Genomic DNA, 27,956 nt, shown 5'->3' with positions numbered 1-27,956 from the left:
CCACACTGGTGAATATGCACAAGCTGGAGATAGAGTGTAAAAGGGAACCAGATAGCTCAGAAGCAGCTTAAGAGGGCAGGAAGAGAGACCCACCCTGCAAGCCTTTTCACTGAGGGTATGTCTACACTGCATGCGTATTTTGAAATAAGCTATTCTGGAATAGTTATTCTAAAATAGCTTATTTTGAAATAGCACATCTACACTGTAGGGAAGCCTCAAAATTAGTCCAAGGCAGGCTTCCCTAATGTGGATGTGCTATCCCGACTTACAGCCCCAGGAGGCATGGGGGAGGAATAACTTAGAATGGCCCTGGTGAGGAGCTATTTTGAAAGAGCAGCAGTGGAGCATGTACACATCTTTATTTTGAAATAGCTACAGGCAGTCCCCGACTTACGAATAGGTTACGTTCCAAACACCTGGTCATAACTTGATTTGGTTGTAAGTCGGAAATACCCTTAAAGGCACTGCCCGTGCTGTTTGAAAGACTTGATGTACATGGTTCTCAACTCGAAAATATTATAATGGGGTTAACAGGAGGTTGGTCGTAAGTACAGACGGTGGTAAGTCAGTGTGTTTGTAAGTCATGGAGTGGCTGTCTTTTGGAATAGGCGTTATTCCTCATAGAATGAGGTTTACAGATTTCAGAATAAGCCATCCATTATTTTGAAATTATTTCAAAATAACAGAATGGCTGTGTAGACAGACACTCCCATTGTTATTTCAAAATAATGCTAGTTTTCTTGAAATAATGGTGGAGTGTAGATGCACCCTGAGAGAAAGAGCATAATGGGGCTGAAGGTTCAATTACTCTCCTTTTCTTTTACAACCTTGAGGGAAATAGTGGGACTTTGGAGAGAGAGTGGGTGGTTGGAAGTGACCGAGGAAGACAGCCTGAAGTTACTCCTGGATGTTGGATGCTGATGCTCTTAATAGGACATTCAATAGCCAGGGGTATCTTAAGACTATGTCCCTGGGTCACTTCCTACCACCCACTCTCTCTCCAAAGTCTCACTGTTTCCCTGCAGTTGTTTCCATTGTGAAAACAGTGGTTACATGGGAGTGCAGGTTTTTATCAGAATGAGAAGATAATGGACGGAGACAGAGAGAGAGAGAAAGAGAGAGAGAGAGAGAGAGAGAGAGAAAGGAGAAGGTTGCGGATGTTGGTTATAGTTACCGAGTCAGAACTAGCCAAGCTTAAGGGGTCTTTTTCACAGTCCAGATATTTGGTAAGAACAATAGTGAAAACAGACTTACGCAGACGCTGACTGTGATGGTTTCATTGCTGATGTTCCACAGTCCCCTGAGTTGTGGGGCAATTTGGGTGATGATGGGAGAGATGAATCAGTGAGTTCTTCTATGTCAGAATGTGAGGAAGGAGGCTTAGTGGACTTTTTCTTTCCAAAGGCCTGCTTGAATGAACTTCTTAGCTGAAGAAAAGAGAAAGACGGAAAAATTACTTTTCTTGCCTAACTGGCTTTGTGCAGCTTATGTTTTGAGGCGTTAGTTTGCAGATGCCATCCTAGCCACTGCCTGAGGTCAGTATTCAGAAGCAAGGTATTAACATATGCAACACAGTATCTCTAAAGTTATGATACAGTGTTTTTTTATTAATTCAGCGCAGCGCAAACTGAATGCTATGGAAAAAATGCAGGATCATGTGGCATGGCTTTGGGGGGTGCTCATTTAAAACCATAAACCTCCTGTAGAATTCCATTTCCATGGCATTCTCTTCAAGGTGACTGGTTTTAAATAACCACTTTGTACCTAGATTACAGGTAGACATTGCTGATATCAAATGCTAAAAGTATAAGACAAATCCAATTAAGGTGGTTTGCAAATTTATTGGTGTATGAAGAGTTTGAATTGTAGAACTATACAACATGTAATTTGCTACAGTTAGGATCAGAAGCAAGAGAATTTAAGCTGTGATGTAAGGTTTGACCTTTAGTTACTGTTGAAAAGAACATTAGCCAAAAGATATGTATTTCTAATTGCAGGTTTGTTTAAAGTAGCAAGTTCTTCATATGTACAAGCATTGCCTTTTCTCTCTAGAAGCTCTTATCCACTACTAAGAAGGGACAGAATAGCCAAAGAGCCATTTATTTCAGGAGCCAATAGGACAACAGTTTTTTTGCAGTGACTTTTCACATTGTAATTAGCCCATTCGTTGACAGATTAGTCTATTCAGAAGAGTAACTGATATTAGGAAAATACTAAAATTACTCTGTTGAAAATTATATAAAGCTTGATGACAAACTGATCCCTCTACAAAACAGTAGGGCACTTAAGCACTTTACTTCAATGGTATAATTGAAGAGCGGGGAGTGTGACCACTGATCAAAGAAATATTATTTAAGTTCTTTCCAGCTCATGATTTTTAACAAGAAAGAAATGGATTTTGGCTACACTCCCCCTTTCTATATTTTAAACTTTAAGATTAAAATGAATAGAGACAAACTGAGAAGACATACAGGATAATCTGTTTTTAGAAGGTACAAAAGCCTACTGCCAAAATGAATAGCAATCATGCCAAGATAGGTTTCTTTATAAATGCATGCCAAATTTTCCATGGTTTATATTCACCTCACTTCCTCTAGAGTTCACCTTGCAGAAACATGAAAGAGTGGGGAATTACAAATCAAGGGAATGAAGGCTGGTGAGTATTTTAAAATATTACCTGCATAAACATTTTTTAAACAACAAAAGCATATGTTCTTATTATGAATAGAAAATATTTCAACAAAACTGTTATACTGTGTGATATCTTTGTGATTTGCTTGACTGAAAAGCTTTACTTCTTTAAATATTGTATATTTTCACTGTTTGAATTATTAACAGATTTCAGCTCATTGTTCTAGAATGTTTTTGAGACAATCCATTTTACTAAAGAAAATTAAAACAATGTTATCAAAGTTCAGTCATTTGTTTTATCATAGCTGCTATTTTAATGTTAAATATCTGTTTTAAATGATCCTAACTGACATAAATAATTACTCACTAGTAAGCAACATTTTTTTTGGCTTGCCAGTAATTGCACAGTGTAATTAGGTATGAACTGCTCCATATCTCTCTGGCCCCACAAGGATGAAATAGGCCATTATGCTATTCAGGAATGAGGAAGCTACATAATATCTAGGCAACGACTTTAAACTTGCTCAGCCCATACCCAGTTTTTCTTTTTCTTTTTCTTGGAGTCAGCATCATTACTGTTGCCAATGCTTGAATGGCTTGTGGCACTGTTGATGCTGGAAACACTTTCTGAGGAATGTTGTCGTCTTATACGCAAATCTAAGAAAGAAAGAAAGAAAGAAAGAAAGAAAGAAAGAAAGAAAGAAAGAAAGAAAGAAAGAAAATACTTATAAGCCATCTGCTCATGCGATACGGAATCTAGTTTCAATATTAAAACAATACCTGCATTTATGTAGCACCTTCTTTCTTTAAAGCAGCCCAAAACCACATACTACATCAAAGGTAAAAAATTGCTTTGTTTAAATAAAAAGTGGAAGTTAAATCCTGGTGAGAAGAATAGAAAGCAGCACAAAGTCTGTTAAATGAAGTATAAAAATGTAATTAGGAAGGCCAGATAGGAATATGAAGAACAGCTGGACAAAAACTCAAAAACTAATAGCAATTATTTTAAATGCATCAAAACCAGGAAGCCATAAACAACCAGTGGGAACACTGGATGATAGAGATGCTAAGGGACCAGTCAAGGATGATACGATCATTCCGGAGAAACTAAATGAATTCTTTGTATCGGTCTTCATGGCTACAGAGGACTTAAGGGAGATTCCCAGACCTGATCCATTCTGTTTAGGTAACAAAAACTGAGGAGCTGCCCCAGATTGAGGAGTAATTAGAGGAGATTTTAGAACAAATTGATGAACTAAATAGTAATAAGACACCAAGATGAGATGGTGTTCACCCAAGAGTACTGTAAGAACTCAAATGCGAAATTGCGGAGCTAGTAGCTGTGGTTTATAACCTATCCTTTAAATCATCTTTTGTACCAAATGACTGGAGGATAGCTAAATTGATGCCAATATTTAAATAGGGCTCTAGAGGTGATAAGTCTAAATTCAGTATCAGGAAAATTGGTTGAACTATAGATCAGGGGTGGACAATAATTTTTGATGGGGGGCCACTCCAAGATTTCTGAAAGTGGTTGAGGGCTTCACTCTTCCAGGATATTAATTGAGGAATTCAGGGGTCTGGGATGGAGGTTAGGTACAGAAGGGAGCTTGGGGTAAGGGATTGGAGTACAGCAGGGAGAATGGTGTCTGGGAGGGAGTTTGGGTGAAGGAGGCAGTTGTGATCTAAGGCAGGATATTGGGATACAGGGTTTTGGGATGTGACTTAGGCTAGGAGGGGACTGTGATCTGGGGCAGGAGACTAGGGTGCCAGATCTGGGAGGGGGTTTGGGTTCAGGAGGGGGCAGAAGGTTTGGGGATGTGGAAGCGGGACAGACGGCTGGGGAAGGGAAGGGCTGGGGTGCCAGAGGCAGGCTCTGTCTAAGAGGCGCTTACCAGCAGAAACCTGTGGCAGACTGTCTGCTTCAGGCTACTCGCTGCACCACGTGGCTCTACTCCAGGCATGAGAGGGAGGGGAAGTGGAAGGGGGGATGAGTAGGGAGGGAGAAGGCTTCCTATACTGCCCCTTCTCTCAGCAACAATTCTTGGCTCCTATTGTCTGAAAACTGAGAGTTTGGCCAATGGGACCTAAGAGATTTTGTTGGGGGGGGGGGGAGGAGCGGGAAGAGCGGGAAGAGCATGAGAAGTCCCCTTCCTCCCTCCCCAGGCATCCAGAGCAGAGAACAGCTGGCTTTTTAAAACGTGAACTGATCTCTGCCTAAGGGTTCCGGCAACGCGCCAGATCCGGTGGCTTGGCGGGCTGGATCCAGCCCACTGGCAGCCTCTTGCCCACCCCTGTTATAGATTAACATAATTTGTTGGGGAAAAATCAACATGATTTCTGTCTCACCAATGTATTAGAATTATTTCAGGAGGTCAACAAGCAAGTGGACAAGGAGGATCCAGTAGATATAATGTATTTAGATACACAAAAAGCCTTTGACAAGTTCCTTCACCAAAGACTCTTAAGCAAAGTAAGCTGTCATAGAATCATAGAACTGGAAGGGACCTCAAGAGGTCATCGAGTCCAGCCCCCCGCCCTCAAGGCAGGACCAAGCTCCGTCTACACCATTCCTGACAGATGTCTATCTAACCTGCTCTTAAATATCTCCAGAAAGGGAGATTCCACCACCTCCCTTGGCAATTTATTCCAATATTTGACCACCCTGACAGTTAGGAATTTTTTCCTAATGTCCAATCTAAACCTCCCCTGCTGCACTTTAAGTCCATTACTCCTTGTCTTGTCCTCAGAAACCAAGAGGAACAAATTTTCTCCTTCCTCCTTCTGACACCCTTTTAGATATTTGAAAATCGCTATCATGTCCCCCCTTAAACTTCTTTTTTCCAAACTAAACAAGCCCAGTTCATGAAGACTGGCTTCATAGGTCATGTTCTCCACACCTTTAATCATTCTTGTCGCTCTTCTCTGTACCCTTTCCAATTTCTCCACATCTTTCTTGAAATGTGGCGCCCAGAACTGGACACAGTACTCCAGCTGAGGCTTAACTAGTGCAGAGTAGAGTGGCAGAATGACTTCACGAGTTTTGCTTACAACACACCTGTTGATACAACCTAGAATCATATTTGCTTTTTTTGCAACAGCATCACACTGTTGACTCATATTCAACTTGTGGTCCACTATGACCCCTAGATCCCTTTCCGCCATGTTCCTTCCTAGACAGTCGCTTCCCATCTTGTATGTATGGAACTGATTGTTCCTTCCTAAGTGGAGCACTTTGCATTTCTCTTTATTAAACTTCATCCTGTTTACCTCTGACCATTTCTCTAACTTGCTAAGGTCATTTTGAATTATGTCCCTATCCTCCAAAGAAGTTGCAACCCCACCCAGTTTGGTATCATCTGCAAACTTAATAAGCGTGCTCTCTATCCCAATATCTACATCATTGATGTCATGGGAGAAGGTCCTTTCATGGATTGATGACTGGTTAAAAAGATAGGAAACAAAGAGAAGGAATAAATGGTCAGTTTTCAGAATGGAGTGAGGAAACTATCAGTGTCCTGCAGGGGTCCATATTGAAACCAATCCTATTCAACATATTCATAAATGATCTGGAGAGGTGGCAAAATTTGCAGATGATATACAACTACTCAAGACAGTTAAGTCCAAAGCAGACTGTGAAGAGTTTCAAAAGGATCTCACAAAACTAGGGCATTGTCTATACTTACCTATAGATCAACACTCTGGACATCAATCTTCTGGAGTTCAATTTAGAAGGTCTAGTGAGGACCCACTAAATTGACTACAGATGGTATCTCTGTGAACCCTGGTACTGTATGGCGTTGCGAGGTGTAAAGGAAGCCAATGGGAGATTTTCTCCCATCGACCTCCTGCAGTAAGTCAAGCTAGGTACATCATCTTTAGCTATGTTATTAATGTAGCTGGACTTGTATTTCAGTTCGACTTTCTCCCCAAGTGTAGACATGACCTAAGTGACTGGGCAACAAAATGGTGGATGAATTTTAATGTTGATAAATGAAAAGTAATGCATCTTGGAAAACATAATCCCAACTATGTGCATAAAATGAGGGGGACGGAATTAGCTGTTGCCACTCTACACAGTCTTGGAATCACTGTGGATAGTTCTCTAAAAACATCCACTCAATGTACAACAGAAGTGAAAAAAGCAAACAGAGTGTTAGAAATCATTAAGAAAGTGATAGGGTACGTCTACACTAGTCCCCTAGATCGATCTAGGGAGGCTGAGGGCAACCGGAATTGCAAATCAAGTCCAGGATTTAAATATCCCGTGCTTGATTTGCATGTTCCCGGATGGTCGCCATTTTAGAAATTGACTAGCCCGAAGTAACTGCCCGCGTCTACATGCGGCAGTGAAACAGGATTCCAAAATAAAGCCCTAAATTGAATTAGGTGGTATTCCTCGTGGAATGAGATTTACCACTGTGGCAAGGGCCCCTCTTCCCCAAACTACCACTGGGTAGGTCTCCTCCTCTTAGCCCCCAAGTTTGGGGTTTTGCAGCAGGTCTCAATGGTAGGGAGCCCAGCCAGGTGCCATCAGGTTCCCTCCCTAGCTGCCTTTACCTAGTGCTTGGTCAAAATTGTTCTCTCTGATTTCTTCTTCTCTGTCTCTCCACCACCTTCCTTTCATCCTCTCACTCTCCCTCCTCAGCCTCCAACTGCTGAGGCTTTTAAAGGCCCTCAGACAGCCAGCAGAGGAGTCAGAGGGCCCCAATTTGCCTGAGCCAGCTCCCTCCCAGCTGCATCTAATTGGGCTGCAGCTCTCTGCTTCTTCTCACAGGGCTTTTTCCCCTTTTGGGCTGCCTTTCCCCTTCTCTGCAGCAGATCCCTGGCCTGACCCTGTCACATCACCTAATTCGATTTAGGGGCTTTATTCCAGAATCCCGTTTCACTGCCACGTGTAGACGTTTAGGGCAGTTATTTCGGGCTAGTCAATTTCTAAAATGGCGACTGGCCGAAAACATGTAAATCAAGCGCGGGATATTTAAATCCCGGGCTTGATTTTTAATTCCGGTCACCCTCATTAGCCTTCCTAGATCGATCTAGGGGGTTACTGTAGACATACCCATAGAGAATAAGGCAGAGAATATCTTACAGCCTCTATATAAATCCATGGTATGCCTACATCTGTGGGCATATGTGATCACCTCATCTAAAAAAAAGATATCTTGACACTGGAAAATATTCAGAAAAGGGCAACAAAAGTGATTAGGGGTATGGAATGGCTGCAATAGGAGGAGAGATTAATAACACTGGAATTTTTCATCTTGGAAAAGAGACAACTGATGGGGGATATGATAGAAGTCTATACAATCATTACTGTTGTGGAAAAGTGAATAAGGAAAAGCTATTTACTTGTTCCCATAACACATGAACTAGGGATCATCAAATTAAATTCATAGGTAGCAGGTTTAAAACAAACAAAAAGAAACTCTTCCTCACACAGCTTCTTGCCACAGAATGTTGTGAAGGTCAAAACCATAACAGCATTCAAAAAAGAGGTTGATAAATTCATGGACGATAGATCCATCAATGGCTACTAACCAGGGTGGACAGGAATGGTGTCCCCAACCTGGGAATGGGCAACAGGAGGTGGATCGCCTTTGGTCTGACCCAGTATGGCCATTCTTATGTATTTTAAACAGGCATTGATGGTTTTCTAGCCCTGATTCAACAAGGTATTTCAGAAAATAAGTAGACCCGCTTAATGGGCTATTCACATTCATAAACCCAGGCAGAATTTTAAACATCTTCTTTAATCAGAGTTTCTGTTACTGAGGTGCCAATCCTGGACAGCAATCCATGAAAATAGACCCTTACATTTAAACAGATCTTTATCCAGAACTGAGGCCTAACTATGTTATAGTTCAGTATCTTGACAATTTTTCAAAGCCCTCACTTCTTACAGGGCTGTTGTGTGAAGGGTCTGGGTAATATTTGGCCATTTGCTGAACTGGATTTTGAAGTAAGATGCTATTTACTGACACTCCAATCCAGGAATTGACAACCAGTAATTTATTGAAAATAAAATAAAATAAAATAAAATAAAATAAAATAAAATAAAATAAAATACCTGGAAGGGGAAGAAGTTTGGAATTGGATAATAGGTCAGTGAAGCTTTTAGTTTCTTTTTTTTAAAGTCTCTAATAGCCATACTCTAATTACCAGAAAATATGCTCCTTGCATACATTCCACAATACTGGAATTACTTTGAAAAGGAATTTGGAAATGGTACTTTCTTGAATTAAACTACATTGTATTGAAGACATTTAGTAAAACAGTCTTGCTGATAAATAATGCTAATTAAAAAACAAACAAACAATGACATTTAGCAAAAGTCACACTGTCTTCTCTAGTTTTTCTTTTTGTGGCTATTGCTTAATAACATGAATAATACCACGTACCTTTGCAATATATGGTTTTTTATGTGCTGTCTGTCAAAGGTTTTGTTTACATAACAACATTATTTTGAAATAACTAGCATTATTTCAAAATAGCATAGTCCGTGTCTACACATCAGGCAGTTATTTTGACATAGTGTCAAAATACTGTCAAGCTGGAAGACTTCTTACTCCAACTCCTGTAACCCTCATTGTAGGAGGAATAAGGGGAGTTGGAGGAAGAGTGCTCTATTTCAAAATAAGTGCTGTGTAGACGCTTCTTATTTTGAAATAAGCTATGCAATTGATGTAGCTCTATTTGCGAAGCTTATTTCGAGTTAAGCCCTGCTGTGTAGACATGCCCTAAATGATAACAAAAAGAGGATTCTGCAGTTGGGATTCACTGTGTTGAGCTGGCACCTTCTTCATATTGTCTGTTCTGCTGATCAATCCAATGCTGACATCATAGGTGTGACAACATTCAGTTCAGCAATTTAGAATGGATTTCTAACTTCAGGTCACATTTTGCTATACTTTTTCTGACATTTTACTACTGTCTTGAATGTATTTTATACCTACAGGGTTAACTTTCTGTACTCGGCAACTGATTCCTGATCATTTGACTTTTGAGAAATCAGGGCTCCAGGAATTGGGTGGCACATACATGAGGTATGCAAGTTTTCCAGCTGTGGAAACACCAGAATTATGGCAAACATTGACTTCAGAATTCTCTTATCCTTGCCACACACAGGCTACGTCTAGACTGCGAGCCTCTTTTTAAAGAGGTTTTTTCAAAAGTATCTTTCGAAAAAGCCTCTTTCAAAAAAGAGCATCTAGACTATAACTAGTAGTTTCAGAAAAGCAAGCCACTTTTTCAAAAGAGAGCACCCAGGCAGTCTGGATGCTCTCTTTCGAAAAAGCACAGTTAGCATTACATAGCACCTTTTTTCAAAAAAGCACTTTCAAAAAAAGATGTTATTCCTCAGAAAACGAGGTTTTCCGCAGTCGAAAAAACTGCCACATTCTTTCGATTTACTTTCGAAAGAATGTGGCAGCAGTCTAGATACTGAGGAAGTTTTTTCGAAAAAATCCCTGTAGTCTAGACACACCCACACTGCCCCCAAAATAACAGAAAATGAGCAGCTTAGCTTTTCTCTGGGAAACAAATTAGTACTTATTTTGACAGTGACAAAATTATACCTTTGTGGGCATGATCAGGGCCATTCAAAGCTCCCTGGATAGCAGCTTGTGCAGCAGAATTCTGGGCTTTCAGCATTTCAATGGTTTCTCTTAGTTCTATAAGTTCAGATTCCTGTGGGAACAACAGAGAGTTTCAAAATATATAACCAAGGAAAAATGTTTTTTCTGCAATATAAAAAAAATTACAAAACATCAGTTATCAAATTGAAGTCAGTGGGGTTTCACAAGTGTTAAATTACATCCCAGATATACTTTACAGTGTCTTTCAAAATATTATATTCAATTATTATACTCTCATTTGCATTTAGGTGAATTCAAATGCTGTGTAATAAGGTTTTTTTTTTAAATAAAAGATTGGATGCTTTTCTAAAAGATAATTCTAGAAATTATTTTGAGAAAATTCTATTGCCTGTGATATACAAGAGGTCAGACAATGATCCCTTCTGGACTTTTAATGTATAAATCTTATGAAAAAATCACTGAAGAGGTGATCTGAGAAAGGCTCTCCTGTGAACATTTATTACAATATTCAAAAATCATTATATAGACAAAAATATCAAATATTCTTTTCTGCACCCCTGAACTTGATAGATCATCCTTTAATGCATGAATTTCAACCCCATTTGCATATCAAACTCTAAATTGTGCATAAATTGTTAAGCACAAAAACCTGCTCAACAAAAATATCTGTGCAATTAACAGAAAGACATTGTTCCACTGCCATGAAATAAATTCTACACTGGAATGCACAGTAAATGTTAATTAAAGCTAGTTTTATTATTCCTGTATTAAGAATCAATCCTTCAAACTCTGGTTTTATATAATGAGGATTAAAACTACTAAAGGAATTTAACTTCATGGCAGAGGAAAGGGGGCAAAACATGCTCTCAAGTCTGAGAAAACGAGTTCACTTATGAGTTGATTTGTTTCAATGTCACCATTTAATCTCTTCTGTATAGGGGGCCCACTGAGGGGAAACTAGAATTTATAAAAGATTTTTTTTAAAATGTGTTTACATAAACTATTTGTTTAATATATAAAAAAGTCACAAAAAGATATGTAAGATACATAAGGGCCAGTTTTGTCACCCTTACTCACAGAGAATAGTTCTTCACTCTGCAAATGGTCCCATTTGATCAAAAGAGGGTCAGACAATGAACCACTACTTACACTGACTTCAGTGGAGCTACTTGTGTGAATAACTGCCTACCAGTGTGCAATGGATTCAGTCTGGCCCAAAAGGAATACCTGTTGAGTAAGGGTCTTCTCAGGGTATGGGTAAGGATAACAGAATCTGTTTCTGGAAGCTCTGTCTTGCAAGGTGAAGAGCACCCCGCTACCAGTCCAACTATGGATTTCAGGACAGGTTGGACCTGGTCCAGCACCCTGGAACCCTGAGTGGTCCCGAACCACAGAGTGTACTGGACCAAGAGAGGTCAAGACTCCCTTCACAGCAGTCAACACTGCTCCTGGCTGTGGCAGCGCTCCCTGCCACTTACCCCACTGCCTCCAGCCCCCCACTGCACCAGCCCCAGCCAGGGCTTTGCTCCCCACTGCACCAACCCAACCCGGGATGTGCTTCTGAACCTGGCCAGTTGGAGCTCACTGGTCCAGCAATATCTGTGGTCTGGATGTCACCGGATCAGACAGTCCCAGATTTTAGAGGTTCAAGCTGTACACAGTAAACTTTAAAACTGTGTGCAGTCCATTGTAGTTAGGAGGAATACTCAAATACTTAACGTTAAGAAAATGCTCTGCTGGATGGGATCATGATGCTCAGTACCTGGCAAAATCAGGCCCTAAGGCATCCTCTCCTTTAGATGGTACCATGCTTCTAATTAAATACAACGGCTATTATGCTTGGATGTTCCTTCTCCCCTAACTAGCAAAATCAAAACCAATCTGTCTGTTAGTCAACAGCTTGGTTTCCTTCAAACATACTTCCACCTGGGTCATTTTTTCTCAATTCAATTCCTTTTTTTTTTGCCAAATTTTTAGTATTCTGACAATGTTGTTGGATTGGAATGAAATATTCTGATTGTTTATGATGAGCCTTTGTTGAAGAATGTTTCCATATGGATTAAACCAAGAGTCACAAATGTTTTAATTAAAATCTGGAAATGAAAGATTTTATCTTCAAACCATACTGTGATACTGTTAGGGCAAATCTAATGTGGCAAAATTTAATTATTATAGATCTTTATGAAGATTTGATTGCAATGGCCAGGAAAGAAAGATGTGTTTGTCCTGTTGTCACAGCTGTCCTTTCTTTCATTTTTTTTAAATTTACACAAACCCTAAAATATTCTGCTGACTATGTTCCACATTCAAGCAATTGCTTTTGTAAACATACCTTTTGTTCAGCTGTCATTGTTAGGCTCTGCAGTCGACCAGTCATATTTCCTAAGCTCTTTTCAAAAGCTGCTACTAGATGAGCCTGTGAAAGAAACAGAAACAAAACATTTTAAATGTTGCTAGGATCTTAAATGGACTGAGCAAAGCATCTATCTTACATACATAAAAGATATAATTCATGTGTTCTGGCTGGCCAAACAAAATCAGTAATCTCTTCCACTCAGTACTTCCTACTTTACTTCCTTGTTTCTCCCACCTCACCCAAACTGCCATGGCATTTTTCATTTTCTAGGTTTGTTTTTATCTTCTGCAGCTCTTAAATTGAAACCTTCAAGACATTTAACTATGATTTGTGTTTCTTGTCACTATGTGCAAGAGAACTTTTCTCCTGACATTATTATTTTCCATTACTGAAAATATCAACAGAAGAACTCAAGCACTCTAATTTAAAGAAAAGCCCTAAGCTATCAGGATCCCATATACAAAGCTCTCAAAGAGTCCTTGGAACCAGACTATAGATTGTGTCTTTTAGATATTACTTTGTCTGTTTCTCTAGGGCTATGTCTAGACAACAGAGTTTTTTTCAAAAAAAGTGGCCTTTTTTCGAAAAATCTTCACTTGCATCTAGACTGCCGTCGTATTCTTTTGAAATTAAATCAAAACAATGTGGCGGTTTTTTTGACAGCGGTAACCTCATTTTATGAGGAAGAATGCCTTTTTTTTCGAAAGAGCTCTTTAAAAAAAAGGCATTCTTGAATGTAAACAAGGCTTTTTCAAAAGAAAGTGTCCAGATTGTCTGGGTGCTCTGTTTCGAAAAAGCAGAACACTTTTTCGAAAGTCTTGTGGCAGTCTAGAAGATCTCTTTCAAAAAGGCTTTTTCGAAAGAGCTCTTTCGAAAAAGGCTTGTAGTCTAGACATACCCTAATACAGCAACAGTCTTCTAAAAGTCTCAGACATGTGTAGAGAGCCATAATATAATCTTATTCTACTGTTTTAATATAAAGACACTTGTTGTTTTTTTACTTTGGATGCCTACATTTTGCAATAATGCAACAAACAGAAATTGAAATTCAGCAATGCTTTGTTTAAAAATATTTCATTCAAATTTTCTAAAACCCAACATGGACTATATTCAAGAAATATTAGGCTAGACACACTATTTATTATGTATGTATTTGTTTAGATGAAGAGTCAATTGTTATGACATCTAAAATGTTACATCTATTAAACCACTACAGAACTACAAGAAAAATGTGTGAGTGGTGTAAAAGTTATTTAGAAAGAGGAAGCATGCTTACAGTTTCAGAAAATATTAAATTGGGGGGTTTTCTCTCCAAGAGTTTGTAACAGAGCAATCGACTCTGTAGGATATGCAAAATTCACAGGGCATCTTCCTTAACTTATTTTTTCTATGTGATAGTCTTTTCACTTATATATACTGGCAAAAAAGAGAATAGGGCCAGTAAGAGAGGATGAACAAGACATCGGTTAAAGGAGAGAGGTTCTTTTACAAAATGTGAATTCAGTGCTCATGAAGATAACCTAATTTTAAACAGTATAAAATTTGTCAAAAGGCAGAAGACTCCTAAATCAAATATGTAGGAGCACTACTGAATCAAATACACAGGTGAGCAATTGAGAATACAATACATGCTAGAAATATGGAATCTCCTGTCATAAAACTAAGTAGTAAAAATGAAAGGACATGTTTTATTGTACTGCTCAATTTCCAAAGTGACTATAGGCTAAATTTAGCCACCTGTACTGTGCTTCCAAAACATGAACATACAAAGGAGTCATTTGTGCATGCCAAGAGGTTAACCATGCTTGTTCAAGCACCCATTTATGTGCAAAATTAACTCTTTCGTGCACACAAATATCTATGCTGCTCAACAGCTTTTGCTGCTGCAAGTTCTAATTCTTTCATGGGCAATTATTAACATTATTCAGATGTTTACAGGTGTACTTAGTTGTTCCTAAAATATTCTATGTCCTGCCCAAACACACAGTAATAAATAATAATGTCCTGAAAAGTGTACAATCTAAAAAAGATTAAGGCAGAGGAATGGTGTGGGAAGAGGATACAACACAGAAGATTATCATTGGCCCATTTGAGGGTAGGAGGACCAACAGAATTGAGGGGGCCTTTGGACATGGTAGAAGAGAGCTGGGGCCAGGTGGGGCTATGGCTGGAAGAGGTGGAGATGGAACAGCCAGCTCTCAGTGCTGGCTGGACTGTGCCATGCCTCCCCCAGCAAGCCCTTAGCACCATCCAGAGCATGCTACCTGGGGTTCCAACAGCAACTTAAAGAACCCAGGCAGCTGGGAGCCCCAGGCCCTTTTGAATTGCTGGGCCCTGGGGCAGCTGCCCACTCCCCCAGTCAGCAGGCCTATGTGAGGGTATTTTGTTGGGAGATTAAAGGAATCCTTACTCTGAATATTATTTCTCATTGATTGAAGATATTATGCATATGTAACTGTCTGAATACTAGACATCACTTCAGAACTGTTTTGCTGACATCTCCAAATAATTATGCACATCCTTTAGAATGGTGGAAAGATTCCTCAACATCATGTAAAGGTCTGTGTTATAAGAGTAGACACAGAGAGTCATAAATTTAATTATTTATGGTAGAAAAGTAGTCAAACAAATTTACTTTCAACGATGCTCCAGGAGATATATTCTATTTTACAAACCAAGATTAAAAGACTCATGCCTGAAGGGCTAAATTTTTATAAGCATGAGCATAAGTGCACATGGAAAACTTGCAGTTTCCTAGAGATTAAACAGCAATTGTGTATATAGATAACTGTTTTGTATATTTGGCATGAATTCATGAAACTGTCATCTTAAATTACAGAGTACCGTGTTTATATACCGATCTATAGCTATAGCTATATTTTAGAATGAGTCTGCATATCTGTGAGTATGTTTGTTCCAGAACTCCTCCTAAATGGTAAGAGCTAAAGTCACCAAATTTGGCATACAGCTTCTTTTTCTCCTAATTTAAAGCAGGGTTTGGCTGTGCCAGGACAACTGGAAACCTCAAGAAAAGGATTGTTTTCCATAACATGCAAAGAGAGGTGCTGCTATTCGGAGGGATGCAATATGGAAGTGGCCACTGGCGGCAGTGAGCCTGCAGGGGAGCGCTATCCTGCAGAGTGTTCAGTGAGGCAGCCGTACCACTAAGAGAGTGGCCAGCAGGGCTGGAGCTCTGCCATCTTGCGCAGCACACTGGGTAAGTAGCCCTACAACCCCAAACCCTTTCCCCTGCTTCCCAGCTCTTGGCCACAGTGCCGGGGGGAGTAGGAGGCCTCTGGTGGCTAAGGAGGTTGGGAGAGAAAAAGGCCCATAGTTGCTGCGGGGTAAACTAGGGTGAGAGAAAAGGCTCATGCCAGATGGGACCCTTACCCTGACCTGAGCCCCTTCTCACGCCCAAACCCTCATTTTTGCCCTCCCAATGTCCTGCACTCCCTCTATATCCCCAAAGCCATGCCATGAGTCCTGCACCCCCACATTGCCTGCCCCTTGCCCTGAAGGTCCCAATTAATACCAGTATGTCTGCCAGTGTGTGTGTGTGTGTGTGTGTGTGTGTGTGTGTGTGTGTGTGTGTACACTGTTTAAAGTTATCCTCACTGTTTTGGAAAGAGCAAAACATCATTTCTAACACTAACATCACACTTTCATGTCAGTTACAAGAAACAGCAATTGCCTTTGAAAATAATCTTTAGTTTTTAAGCACTCTTGAAAAATCAGCTTTGTATTATCAAACTATTAAGACCACTTTGCCTTGTTTTAATTGTCTTGAACATGACAGGTGACTTAGGACATAATCAGAGATGAAGTAGAACATACTCTCAAAGAGGAACTACAGCCAATTTTCCCCTATTTTACATTTCTTAGCAGCAAACTAATAGAATTTCTCTGTTCATTGCTTCATGAAAAAATCTGTGGATAGATACGCATGCAGTCTTCCATAAGAATAATTCCCAGGTGTCAATTTTATTTGGTGGGGGCATGAAAACCACAAAGAAAACTTGCAGTTGTTTGTACTGATTATACATAATTTATACCACTTGTTCACAATTATGCTGTAATAAAGTATAAGTGTTTGGCAGGTAATTGGGCATATTTATTATAATCTATATCCTAAATTCAGTGCTAAATACAATATAATCTTTAATTTACATTGCATGTCTCTGAATATTTAACCATAATTGATTATGGGAACAACTGAGATCTGAAAAGCTGTATTGTCTGGTGTAGCTGTAATACATTGTGGCTTCAAAAACCCGTTAGAGAATATGTCATTATCATGGATTTTTTTTTTAAATCTATGATAAAAAAATTTTTTATCTTACAGCTAAAAAATTCATAATTTTAAAGTATGAGTAGAATTGCATCTGTCTGATGATGGATCTCTCCTAATATGTAGATAAGACTAGGTTTCTGATATTAAGGGGCTGAAAACATGTTCTTTAGTTAATTATTTCATAAACCTCATGAATGAGAAGCAAACTGCTGAAAATAATTACAGAATTATTTTGCAATGAATGATATTCACTTCTCTTAGCTTTGTTTTCTGTCACACTGAATAGAGTAATGACCTACTAAATAAAGAATGTTACTTTTTTTAAATCAAAGGGCTGGACTGTGCAATGATTTTAGTGAGCACTCATTTAAACATAGTAAGAGTGGGACTACTCTCTCTCTCATTTGAAACTATCTATGTCATTTCCCATTTTAAAATACACATTGGTTAAATTCTAAACAATTTGGTAAAAGCCTTCTCAGCTTGATTAGGTAAACCACAATTGAAATGTGTAATGCCAAGGAACTATTGCTCTACCAAAGTCCTTATCAATATTTAGAAATTTAAATGAGGTATCTATTTTACACTTATGAATTTCCACTTCCAAAATTAAATAATAATACATTTAGACGTCACAGATATATTTGGGTGAGGAACTGAAATCATCCATATTATAGGGGAAAAGCCATTCCTTATTACTTATAAATATTTCTGAACTGATTATTTTTTTAAATATAATCAATTATTTGCATCTCAGAAGTCTTAATTTATGATGAAGATGGCTTCAACAGTCTACACAATTGAAATAGTGAGTAGAATAGTGTAGAATAATTAGTATAAATGCCATTTATTTCAAGAGAAATATGCTTACATTTTTACATTTACATTGCGGTGTTTGTATTTGAAGTGAAACTCTGCCTCCCTATTTGAAGAACTGTGTAGCTATTCAATATATTCTTAAGCAATATTAAAATCATTACTAGAACAAAGTATATCCAAAAATTATTTATTTGTATCAAATTATATAACTAATGTTGTATCTACCATACAACCTAATGTTGCTTTCCTTGACAGCTACAATGCCCTTAAAAAGCAACTGGAGATGTAGGTGCACAGGATCTGTAGAATGAGTCCCACATTGTAAAACCACCAGAACCTGATTTTATAAATAGCACATTATGACATTCTTGGAAAATACAATCTTGGGCTTAACACCCGCCTTGAATGTGATGTCTATATACCCAAGGCAATGTTTGCTTACGTTCTTTATAGCTTGTATTGCTCTGATCAGGTTTATAAAATAAAGATAGATAAAGAAATTTCCTCCCACCTGACATGGCTGAATGAAAGGATGTGAGAGAGGCCACAAGAGATCTGGCTGATTGCAAGAAGTGACTGTACATCTGGTGACCTTTCGTGCTCGCTTCCTGCTATTATCTTGTTTGGCTGTAGGATAGCGGTTCAGGGCTGGCCAAACAAGAGTGTTAGCCAAAGAACCCCCTCTGCTTTCTAGTGCCATCCTGGGTCTACCACAGTTTTGCCCTCCTGCACCCTTTAGCTTTATACAGAACGAGGCACCGATCAAAGTAACACTGAAACACAGGGGAGGACCGAAGCTCAGGCTGATGACTGGAATCTGAGCCCTTGTCAGTCAAGCGGGAAGTTTTCTGGTTGGATACATTTTGAACTAAAAGCTGCCCTTTCTTAATTAGCATTGAGATCTGCCCTTCAGTAGCACAGAACCAAACAACAGACTAAAAGCCAGAATCTCAAACTAACTGTAAATGAAACACCCAAGCAGCAGCTGGGCTCTGTGTAGTTTTAGTCACACACAAGCAAAACACTGGAGTTTATTAAATGAGACAAATAGATCAAATTGAGCAGAGTGCTTGATAGAATAGAACTTGCATAACAAAAAATAAACCCAAACAAGCAAATTTTTTTAACAAATTTCCAAATGTCTGAAGAATGGTCTCCCTTGAAACTGACAGGTTTCAACACAAAGCTTGGAAGCAAAGCCTTGACTAATCTGATCATATTTCAGCTTGTCAGTTCTTGTAGCAATATATGTATGCATAAGCCTTGCCAAGATGCTTTTGTGACTAAGCAAATGAAAGAGAAGATGCATAATGATATGAAAGACAAAAAATGTTCCATTTTCACTCCCGAAGAGTACTTTTGCTTGACTTTGGTAAGAGAAATTTCACAAAAGTAAAATACTTTGGAAGTGCAGGTGAGGAGATAATTATTGATGATGAATATTAGCAATGGGGTTTCCTTCCCAGAGCAGAGTGAGAACAAAGGAATATGTATTTTCCGATACAGGCACCAGCTCCTCTCTCCCTCCCCCCTTGCTGCCTCTGATACAGAGGCAGAATGGAGGGGTGGGGAGAAAAAGGAGGGAAATGCATGTAGTCGAAAGGATTAACTGATAAACTCAGGTTTATCGGTTAATCATGTCGTCATCTACATGTTGACATCCCTAACTGACAATGCTGTGGGATTCCTTCTTTAATGTAACTTTTAGAACACTGTCTAGTTCATGATTATTTCTAAGGCACATAGGTAAATTTGATATAAAAATGAGTGAAATGAAGGAGATTTGTCAAGTATGTCTTAGTGCTTAGGGTTTAAAGATATACAATTATAATTCTTTATTTATTTGATAGCTAAAACCTGTGTTTATTAAGATGAAGAAAGTGTCTAAGTAAAATGAAAAGCCACCCATGTTTGTCATATGATAATTAATTTAAGAGTGTGTGTGTGTGTGTGTGTGTGTGTGTGTGTGTAAAATTACCTTTAAACTAATATGCAATATCTATATTATGTGAACAAAATAAATCTCACAGTCCAGGCAACAATTGAATGATTACATACACTATAATTTATTGAAAACATACATACACACACAATGTACTTACATGCAGCATATCAGCAAGAGGATAATTTTGATTCATTGGGCATATAGGAAGGGGTTTATCTTTCATACCAGTAATAGGGGAGGAAAACAGCCTAGGACTGGACTTAACTTTGACAGTGATTTTCACTAGACAGATTTGTAAAATATGTATCTTGTGACAGTATGAAAGAAAGTTTCCATTATAAAGGATGATTGCTTTTCACCTAAGATCTTTTTCATCAATAAAGGCTCTAATTCTCTGATTGCTGCATGAAGGATATGAAACCCTGGAGTTTCATGCACCAAAAAATATAATTTTGAGGGGTTTGGAAAAAAGGAGAAGTTTCTCTATCAGGTTTTTTTTCCTGTTGCTAACGGGATCTCTTTTAAAGCTGCTCACAAGTTTAGCATGTTAAAAGCAGTTTCCATAGAGATGGATTAGCAGGCAGGTGACATAGGCAAGAAAAGCATGGTAAGTTTAATTTAGCACATGGCTATCACCACCACACATGGTGTATATTTGCATATACAAACACTTACTCTCACACAGAAATTTACATATATATGTACCTACAGACAAATATAGAGTATATGTATTTCCTGTGCTGCTGGAGCTGCTTTCTCATGAGACTAGAGATCTTGCCACTTGGCATTCTTGTTATGCATACAAATGCACAATAGTGCAGTGTAAATAATTTGTTTCCAGAAAAAGAGGGGAAAATAATTTTGGACCAAACAAAATATTTTATTTAATTTTCAAGATATTTCCCCCTTTAAAATAATTACATTGAAGTAAAAATCTAAGCAAAAAATTATTTTGACTAAAAACTCACTTCATATTTCCATACTTCCTTACACTGGCTACAGGTTGTACTACAGGTTGTAGTATAGGAGGGGGATGATCCATGGTCTCTCCCATCCCTGTGCAAGTGAATGGGAGTATGTGGGGACTGAGTAAAGTTGAGACTTTCTCTCTCCCACTCCTACATGCTGCTCCTGGTATCAGATAAGAGCATGGAAAAAGAGAGGAAGGAAAATTGTGACTCAGATCAGTCTGCTTCCTGGTCTTCTCTGGGGCAGTGCTAGAACATGCTGGAACACTGGCTGAGTAGTGGAAGAAAAAGCGCCACCTAATGAATCAGTAGTATGACATCTTGAGGCATCCTCATACTTTGGTTCATCTGTTATTAAGGCCTCTCAGCGAAGTAAAGCCCCAAACCATTTTCATGGCAAGACATGAAAAAAAAAATGTAGAGCCCAAGATGGCATTATTCAAGCTATTCAAGTGGAATAATCCTATAACAGCAAGCCATACTGAAGAACTCCTGTGCTATTTGCTTCATAAGTATATTCTTATGACTCAATAAGGAATTTTTACTGGAATTCTGTTCTCTTAAGAAGAGAAAAGGAATAACCAAGAAATTCTACAATATGCATTCAAATGCCTAAAATTTACAGGAAAAATAGTAGCACACAACAAATGAGAGAATCATCATTTTTCCAAAGCTACCACACACTAATACTTGAGAACTCACAGACATGTCCAGAAATCTCTGTAAGTCTACATTTTAGCCATCCCTAGCCACTACATCTAGGTTTTAAAGTAAATAAGGCACTGAGTAGATAGAGTCTAAACCGGGACTCTCTGGTCTAGCAACATCCATGGTCTGGCAGCAGGGCAGCACAAGCGATTAGGGGAGGAACTTTCCCTGGTCTGGCAAATCCCTGTACATTCGTAATGTATTGTGTTATCACACATTATTAGGGAAGCAGATGCCAAATAAAAATATACAATAATATTATCTCTCAAAATCTTAACTTTTACCAAAGATGGCAACTCTAGTTATTTCCTGAACTGTCTTTAAAAACCCCAGTGGAGTGTACAGCAATTACCTGCTAATTCTGAAACCATAGTAACTGCACACAGTTCACACAGTGCTCACATTCCCTGTATTGCATTATCTCCTGATAACACGTTCAATAACTCATGTCATCCCTGTCTGACAACTGAGAGGAACAGCAGCAAGCTCTCTATGAAAAAGCCCAGTTTCCATTAGGTATAGATCAGCACTGCTGTTGCATATATGAACTGCACTCTTAGTTTTATAATGTTTTTCCTTCCACGTCTATCTATATTTGTGCTGCACTCATCACTGCGGTATCTTGAGTAGCTTATACAGTAAAACTCCAGTGGTCCGGCATTCAATGGTCCGGCACTCCTGATGGTCCAGCACCATCTGGAACCCGGAAGTGCTCTGGCCAGCCGGACAATTGGAGCTGCTCTGTCCCCGGCTTCCCTGATTCAGCTGCTGCTGAAACTGACCAGCGGCTGACTCGGGGAAGCCGGGGGCAGAGCTGCTCTACCCCCGGCTTCCCCGAGTCAGCCGCTGGTCAGTTTCAGCAGTGGCTGACTTGGGGACGCCTGAGGCAGAGCAGCTGGGGTGCTGCTGGGTTGGTCCCGTAGCGCCGCCCCTCGGCACTGTGGGACCAACCCAGCAGCATCCCAGCTGCTCTGCCCCAGACTTCTCCAAGTCAGCCGCTGCTGAAACTGACCAGTGGCTGACTCCGGGAAGCCTGGGGCAGAGCAGCTCTGCCCCCGGCTTCCCCGAGTCAGCCACTGGTCAGTTTCAGCAGCGGCCGAATCATGACTTATATGGTCCCGCAGCGCCGAGGGGTGCATCCCCTCTACTCCACTCCAGACCCCTCATAGCCCCCCCTTCCAATAATCCAGCATATCTGATAATCTGGCAGCCCCTGGGTCCTAAAGGTGCCGGATTATCGGAAGTTTACTCTAGAACTATATAAGTCATACAGAAATTCTAAATTTACATCTCCGTGGTCCTCTCCCCTTTATTCTAGGTTAGGTAAGATCTTTTTTATTTTAAATCATCATTGATATGATGTGAGTGTTATAGAACTTTAATCATGAGAAGCATTTGGTAATTTTTAGCTCTTATAGGATGGATCATTTTAAGGCTCATTACAATAATCTGTAAGAAACTATATTGCCTATTACTCTTAATTTTCCACTTCCAAATACTTTACGCATAACAATCTAATTCACAATTGGCTTCTTAATTTCAAGTGACCACAGCCAACATGTCTCAGAGGGGTAGCCCATTCAGTCTGTAACAGAAAAATCTTAAAAAAACAACTAATGGTCCTGCAGCACCTTATAGACTAACAAAAAATGTAGATGGTGTAAAATTATGAGTTTTCTTGGGTACAGCCCAACTCTTCAGATGAATGGAAGATGAATTGACTTTGACAATTAAACAATGGACACATTTTCACTTCCTTATACTGAAAACTTACCGACTATTACACTTACCTATACGCTTCTAGCTTCCATGAAATACACATTTCCCAATCAATTGTTTACAGCCAGGCCCTATGATACGTCCAGATTTGCTCCAATCTCACAGACAGAGACAAACGTCTACATGATCTCTATCGGGCATTCTTAAAACTTAAATACTCAGCATGGGAAGTATTTGGCAGGGAAGAGTCTTTGTTAAAACTTTGATTAAAGGTGTCAAATGTGCAGTTCCACAGCTTCTCTTTCCAGTTAGTTTTCGAAATTGCTTTGTAATAGCATAGTCACTTTTAGCTCCATTAATGAGCGCCCAGGCAGATTAAAATGTTCCCCAATAGGTTTCTGTGTGTTACCATTTTGAATATCTTATTTGTATCCATTAATCTTTTGTCATATAGATGTGTGGACAGAATTGGCACCAGAGTTGTTTGCAGGGGTGGGTTCCTGGGTGAATATGATACAGGTGTGGTGTGTGCTTGCTAGAAAGAATTTGTTTCAAGTTAGGAAGTTGTCTATAGGTGAAGACTGGCCTGTCCCCCAAGGCCTGTGAGAGTGAGGGATCATTTTCTGGGATAGGTTGTAGATTGTTAAATATATGCTGGAGGGGTTTAAGTTGGGGGTTGTAGGTGATGACTAGCAATGTTCTGCTATTTTATTTGTTGGCCCTATTTTGAAGAAGGTAATGCCTGGGTACTCATCTGGCTCTGTCAATCTATTTTTTCACTTCCCTGGATGGATATTTAAGGTTTAAGAATGCCTGATAGAGATCCTATAGGTGTTTGTCAAACCTCCAACATGTGTTACCCCTGCTTCTGAACTATCTGTCTCAACCTGTATTAGCTCTGACACTCTGCTCCCTTACCCAAAGCTGAAGAGGAGTTCTGCATAGCTTGAAAGTTTGTACTTTCCCCCTTAACCTGCCGAAAAGTTGGCCCAATGAATGTTGTTAGCTAAACTGCCTTCTCTCTCTCACTTCCTGGGAACAACACAACTACTAAACTGAAAACAAGGAAGGATCACCATCATTTTGGATCAGATTCTAGGAAAGCTGTGTCATCCCCTCATGCTACTTTTGCTCTTGGTGATTGTTTCATTATTCTTCAGGAGCACAGCTCTGATGGCTGGCCTTGGTCATCAAGGAAGAGGGAAGTTTCAGAGGGGTAGCTGCGTTAGTCTGTTTCAGCAAAAACAACAAGGAGTGAATTCAGTGATGATTCTTTTAAGTTTTTCAGTTTCTCTACTCAGAAATTCAACAAAGGAAAATAGCTGGAAAAAACTGGTTGTGTCAAAACTCTTTCTGGAGAACTAGCTGGACAATTGTGTGTTTAAGTATGCTGGAAAGTCCCTTGATCTTATCCTTCACTGAGCTCCAGGTACAGAAAATAGGTACTGTATGAAAACATATTATCTAAGGGTATATCTACACTACAATGTAGGCATTCAAACTTGCAAATGAAGCCCAGGATTTAAATATCCCGGGCTTTATTTGCATGTTCCCGGGTGGCACCATTTTTAAATGCCCTATAGTTCGAACTACCTGTCCGTGGCTACACGCAGCACAAATTAAAGCTCCTAATTCAAACTACCATTACTCCTCATTGCAGGAACCCACATTCTAGTCAAATTATGTTGTGTCATGGGCATCAACAATTATCTTCAACTAGGTCATGAGAAAAAAGTTTGAAAACCTCTGGTCTATATCATTCAGTAATGCAGCACCCAAAATTGCCATTCTATTTTTGAAAAATGTAATAGAGGTACTCAGTAGCAGAAAAGTAATATCTATCACAACGATGAGACTATCATTATGCCTCAGACAAGAAAACAGGTATTTTGAGGACTTGCTTATTTAGGTGACATATAATGGGATACAAAGGTCTTTCACCTTTACCGTAAAGTGGTATTTCATATCTGTCTTTCACCAGATATGATACAAGTTCTTTACATTCCACTGATTGCTCAATAACCCATACAATAGATTGGTGACTTAATTTCACTGGACTTAGTTCTGTCACCCTTACTTGCATTGGATAAAATGAGACTATTCAGTTATTAAACATCAAGAACAGCAGCAGAATTGCATGCTGAGGGAATAGTATCACATCATAAAATAACATTACAACTTCTGCTCTTGTTGATAGTATCAAAAGAGACAGAGAGCAAGCTGAATAGAGACTGAAAGGCTCTAACACCAGAAGGGTCAGGCCCAGTGCCATTTAGGGTCAAGCTATTTGATGGGATGCCTGTACTATACCTATTCAATATGATATAGGCTCCCAGAGCAAATGGTCTGTCCATTTTAAATGCACTGAAATAAATAAATAGTTAAAAGGACCTCCAGTCTCCAGAATTGTGATTTGAGCACCTTTCACATGCATCAAACTAAAAGATTATGGTACACATTCACAACTTATTTTTGGACTGGCAGATTTTCAAAGCTGTTTCTTTCAATAATAAAGCAAAAACTACTTACATTTGCTGAAAGCTGAGATGTGAGGGTGGCAACTTTTTCCTGCGAGGCAACCAGTTCCCTTCTGAGTTTATGAATTTGCTGGAATGAAAACAAAATCATATCACGTGTTTGTTTAATCAATGTTTTCATTTCCTTTGATTTTTTCTTTAGAGGACCATTATTACAATGTTTTGCAGTATTGTAATTCTATATGTATTAATTGCAAAGCTTCTCAAAAGACTACATTATAAAATCATAATAGTTTGGTATCTAAACTGCACAGATAGCATTTGTGCATGTTTCCACTGTACACTCAAAGATTCCATTTATGGGAATACTTATTTGATGTTCAAAGGGGTTCTTACAGTGTGTGCGCAATTCCCAGGTTGGACATGCATGATGTCTGGAACCAAATTTTCTAGGTCCTAATATTTGAAAATTTGTCCTCAAATATACAACATTGCTTCGACTAGCCCCTGATAAAGCCCCAGTTCTGAAAACAGAAGTACCTGACACATTCACTGCAAGGATTATTAAAATAAAAAGTCCCCCACATGCAGGGCAAATTAAGTGTATACCTTCTTAAAACCACCTATGTTTTTACATACTGGAAACCAAATTTAACAAGCAAATTTTAATTCTAATCCATACTTTCAAAAGTGAAATTAAATTTAACCCAGGTCTGATGCTCTTTTTTAGGGAAAAAACAGTTGCCCCAGGAAAAAATATATAAAAATGCACTGAGGATGAAATTCAGCCAGTACAGATATCCAACACAATGTCTGTGTAACACTTAAACAGCACTTAACTACCATCTGGGAGTTCAGATACATAGGCTTTGCGCAGATCTTCTGCACGGGGGGGTTTCACTCTAAATCTCTTTCAGATTCTCACATACAATGGATTCCTCTCCAGAAGAAAAGTAAGAGGGATACAGCCAGGGGGAAACAAGTGAGCACACATAACATTTGCACATTAATTTTAACATTTATAAAGGATGTTGTAGTGTTTAGTCAGGTAAAGCCTCATGAAAGATCAATAGGAAAAAAATGTGCATGTGTAATGCCAACAGACCCTGGTCATCTGAGAGTGGAACCAAACCTGTGTCTTCGGGAACATACTGCATGAGCCTCTACCACGTGAGCTAAAAGCCCGCTACCTGTTAGCTAACGTAGTAGAATGGACTCATTCTCTCTGTAAGTGGTCCCAATGCCACAATGTGGGACAGTACACCCCACCCAGAAGGTGTGTAGATTATTCATGTTTTCAAAATTAATTGAGTAGGCATATAGACATAGCCTACTATGGGCAGCAAACATGTTCTCACTGGCCCAAAGCAAGGGACATAGGTTACTCAGCTTTCTCTTCATTCTAGACTGACATTTTCCCATTTTTTCTGTGCCAGTTACTCCCCCTTTCTGTGTTAGGTACCCTGGCAGCACACTTCTGTAGCTAGAATAAAGTAGTTCTCATGTTGTGTTATTCAATATGCCTTTTCTCTAGAGGCTGATAATGTCCATGAGACTCATCTTCAACATACAGAGCGACAAGGAGCTCCTCCATGAAGAAATATCCCCCCCCGCCCCCCTTCTCCTCAAAGAGGGACAATGTCACTTTTTTACACTGGGAAGTGAAGTTTTTAAATACCAGGTAAGCTGATATAAGTTAAAATAAATCTTGGGCTTTATCATCCAGGGAAAGATCCTAGAAAGTGTTAGGCAAAATCAACACTGAAATAAACTGTGGGGAAAGAGAAAATATGCTTATTTTTCTCCCCAACATTTCATAACACCTTTTAACAAGTGTCATTGTCAACCCTTTGTCATATATTAAACATAAATGTGGAAAAAGAGCAGGATGGATGCACGGAATCAATGAAGGTACAAGCAAGTGTTCAGAAAAATGAGTGTCTCTGTAAAGAGGCAACGGGAATTCCTTGTTGCCATTTTACTATCAGTATTCCAGCAGAAAGCCTCTTTACTGCTACTAGTATGTTCCTCTGTGTAAGGCTACAAATGACTAGAGCTGCTGGCCTACTCTGGTTACCAGTTCATACTGAATATGAGGAGAGAGTGTATTTTTCCTATTTCTGAACTTATTTACATGTGGTGACAATCTGCTTTTCTCTAAAATACATCAACATAGATTGGTTCAGTCATTCAGCACTGTGCAATGTGCTGTGATGCAAGTGATATGGGTTCAAGACTGGACCTTGTTTTCTTGCTCCTGAGAGGAAGCACCTTTTATTGAACTGCATACTTCCTCTGGTTTGATAGGGAACTCTACTGACGTGGTCTGAAAAGAGACAAATCCCAACCCTTCAGCCCTCAGGCTGACACACTCAACGACTTTTTTGTAACTGATCCAAAAATTGTGCAGTGTGAGGACTGGAAAACTATTTGTCAGCACAGCT

At 39.2% G+C, this 27,956-nt stretch overlaps 1 protein-coding gene across 12 annotated transcripts in view; it reads right to left on the bottom strand.

Annotated features, from left to right (window-relative positions):
* NAV3 (neuron navigator 3) overlaps positions 1 to 27,956 on the bottom strand; it is an 812,431-nt gene that overhangs the window by 24,611 nt on the left and 759,864 nt on the right. For 7 of the 12 annotated variants that reach the window (XM_075932274.1, XM_075932261.1, XM_006118491.4 and 4 more), the window contains 6 exons: positions 25,565 to 25,642; positions 12,562 to 12,645; positions 10,209 to 10,320; positions 3,167 to 3,288; positions 2,584 to 2,604; positions 1,255 to 1,427 (listed from right to left, as the gene is read on the bottom strand). In XM_075932274.1, coding sequence (XP_075788389.1) covers positions 1,255 to 1,427; positions 2,584 to 2,604; positions 3,167 to 3,288; positions 10,209 to 10,320; positions 12,562 to 12,645; positions 25,565 to 25,642 — 590 coding nt within the window. The remainder of the gene's footprint in view (positions 1 to 1,254; positions 1,428 to 2,583; positions 2,605 to 3,166; positions 3,289 to 10,208; positions 10,321 to 12,561; positions 12,646 to 25,564; positions 25,643 to 27,956) is intronic. The other 5 variants (XM_075932283.1, XM_075932234.1, XM_006118495.4 and 2 more) reach the window with 1 other exon arrangement.

Source organism: Pelodiscus sinensis, chromosome 1, assembly GCF_049634645.1.
Source record: "Pelodiscus sinensis isolate JC-2024 chromosome 1, ASM4963464v1, whole genome shotgun sequence".
Classification (NCBI taxonomy): domain Eukaryota; kingdom Metazoa; phylum Chordata; order Testudines; family Trionychidae; genus Pelodiscus; species Pelodiscus sinensis.
Note: the sequence above shows the minus strand (reverse complement) of the source record. Positions and strands in the feature narration are given on the sequence as shown.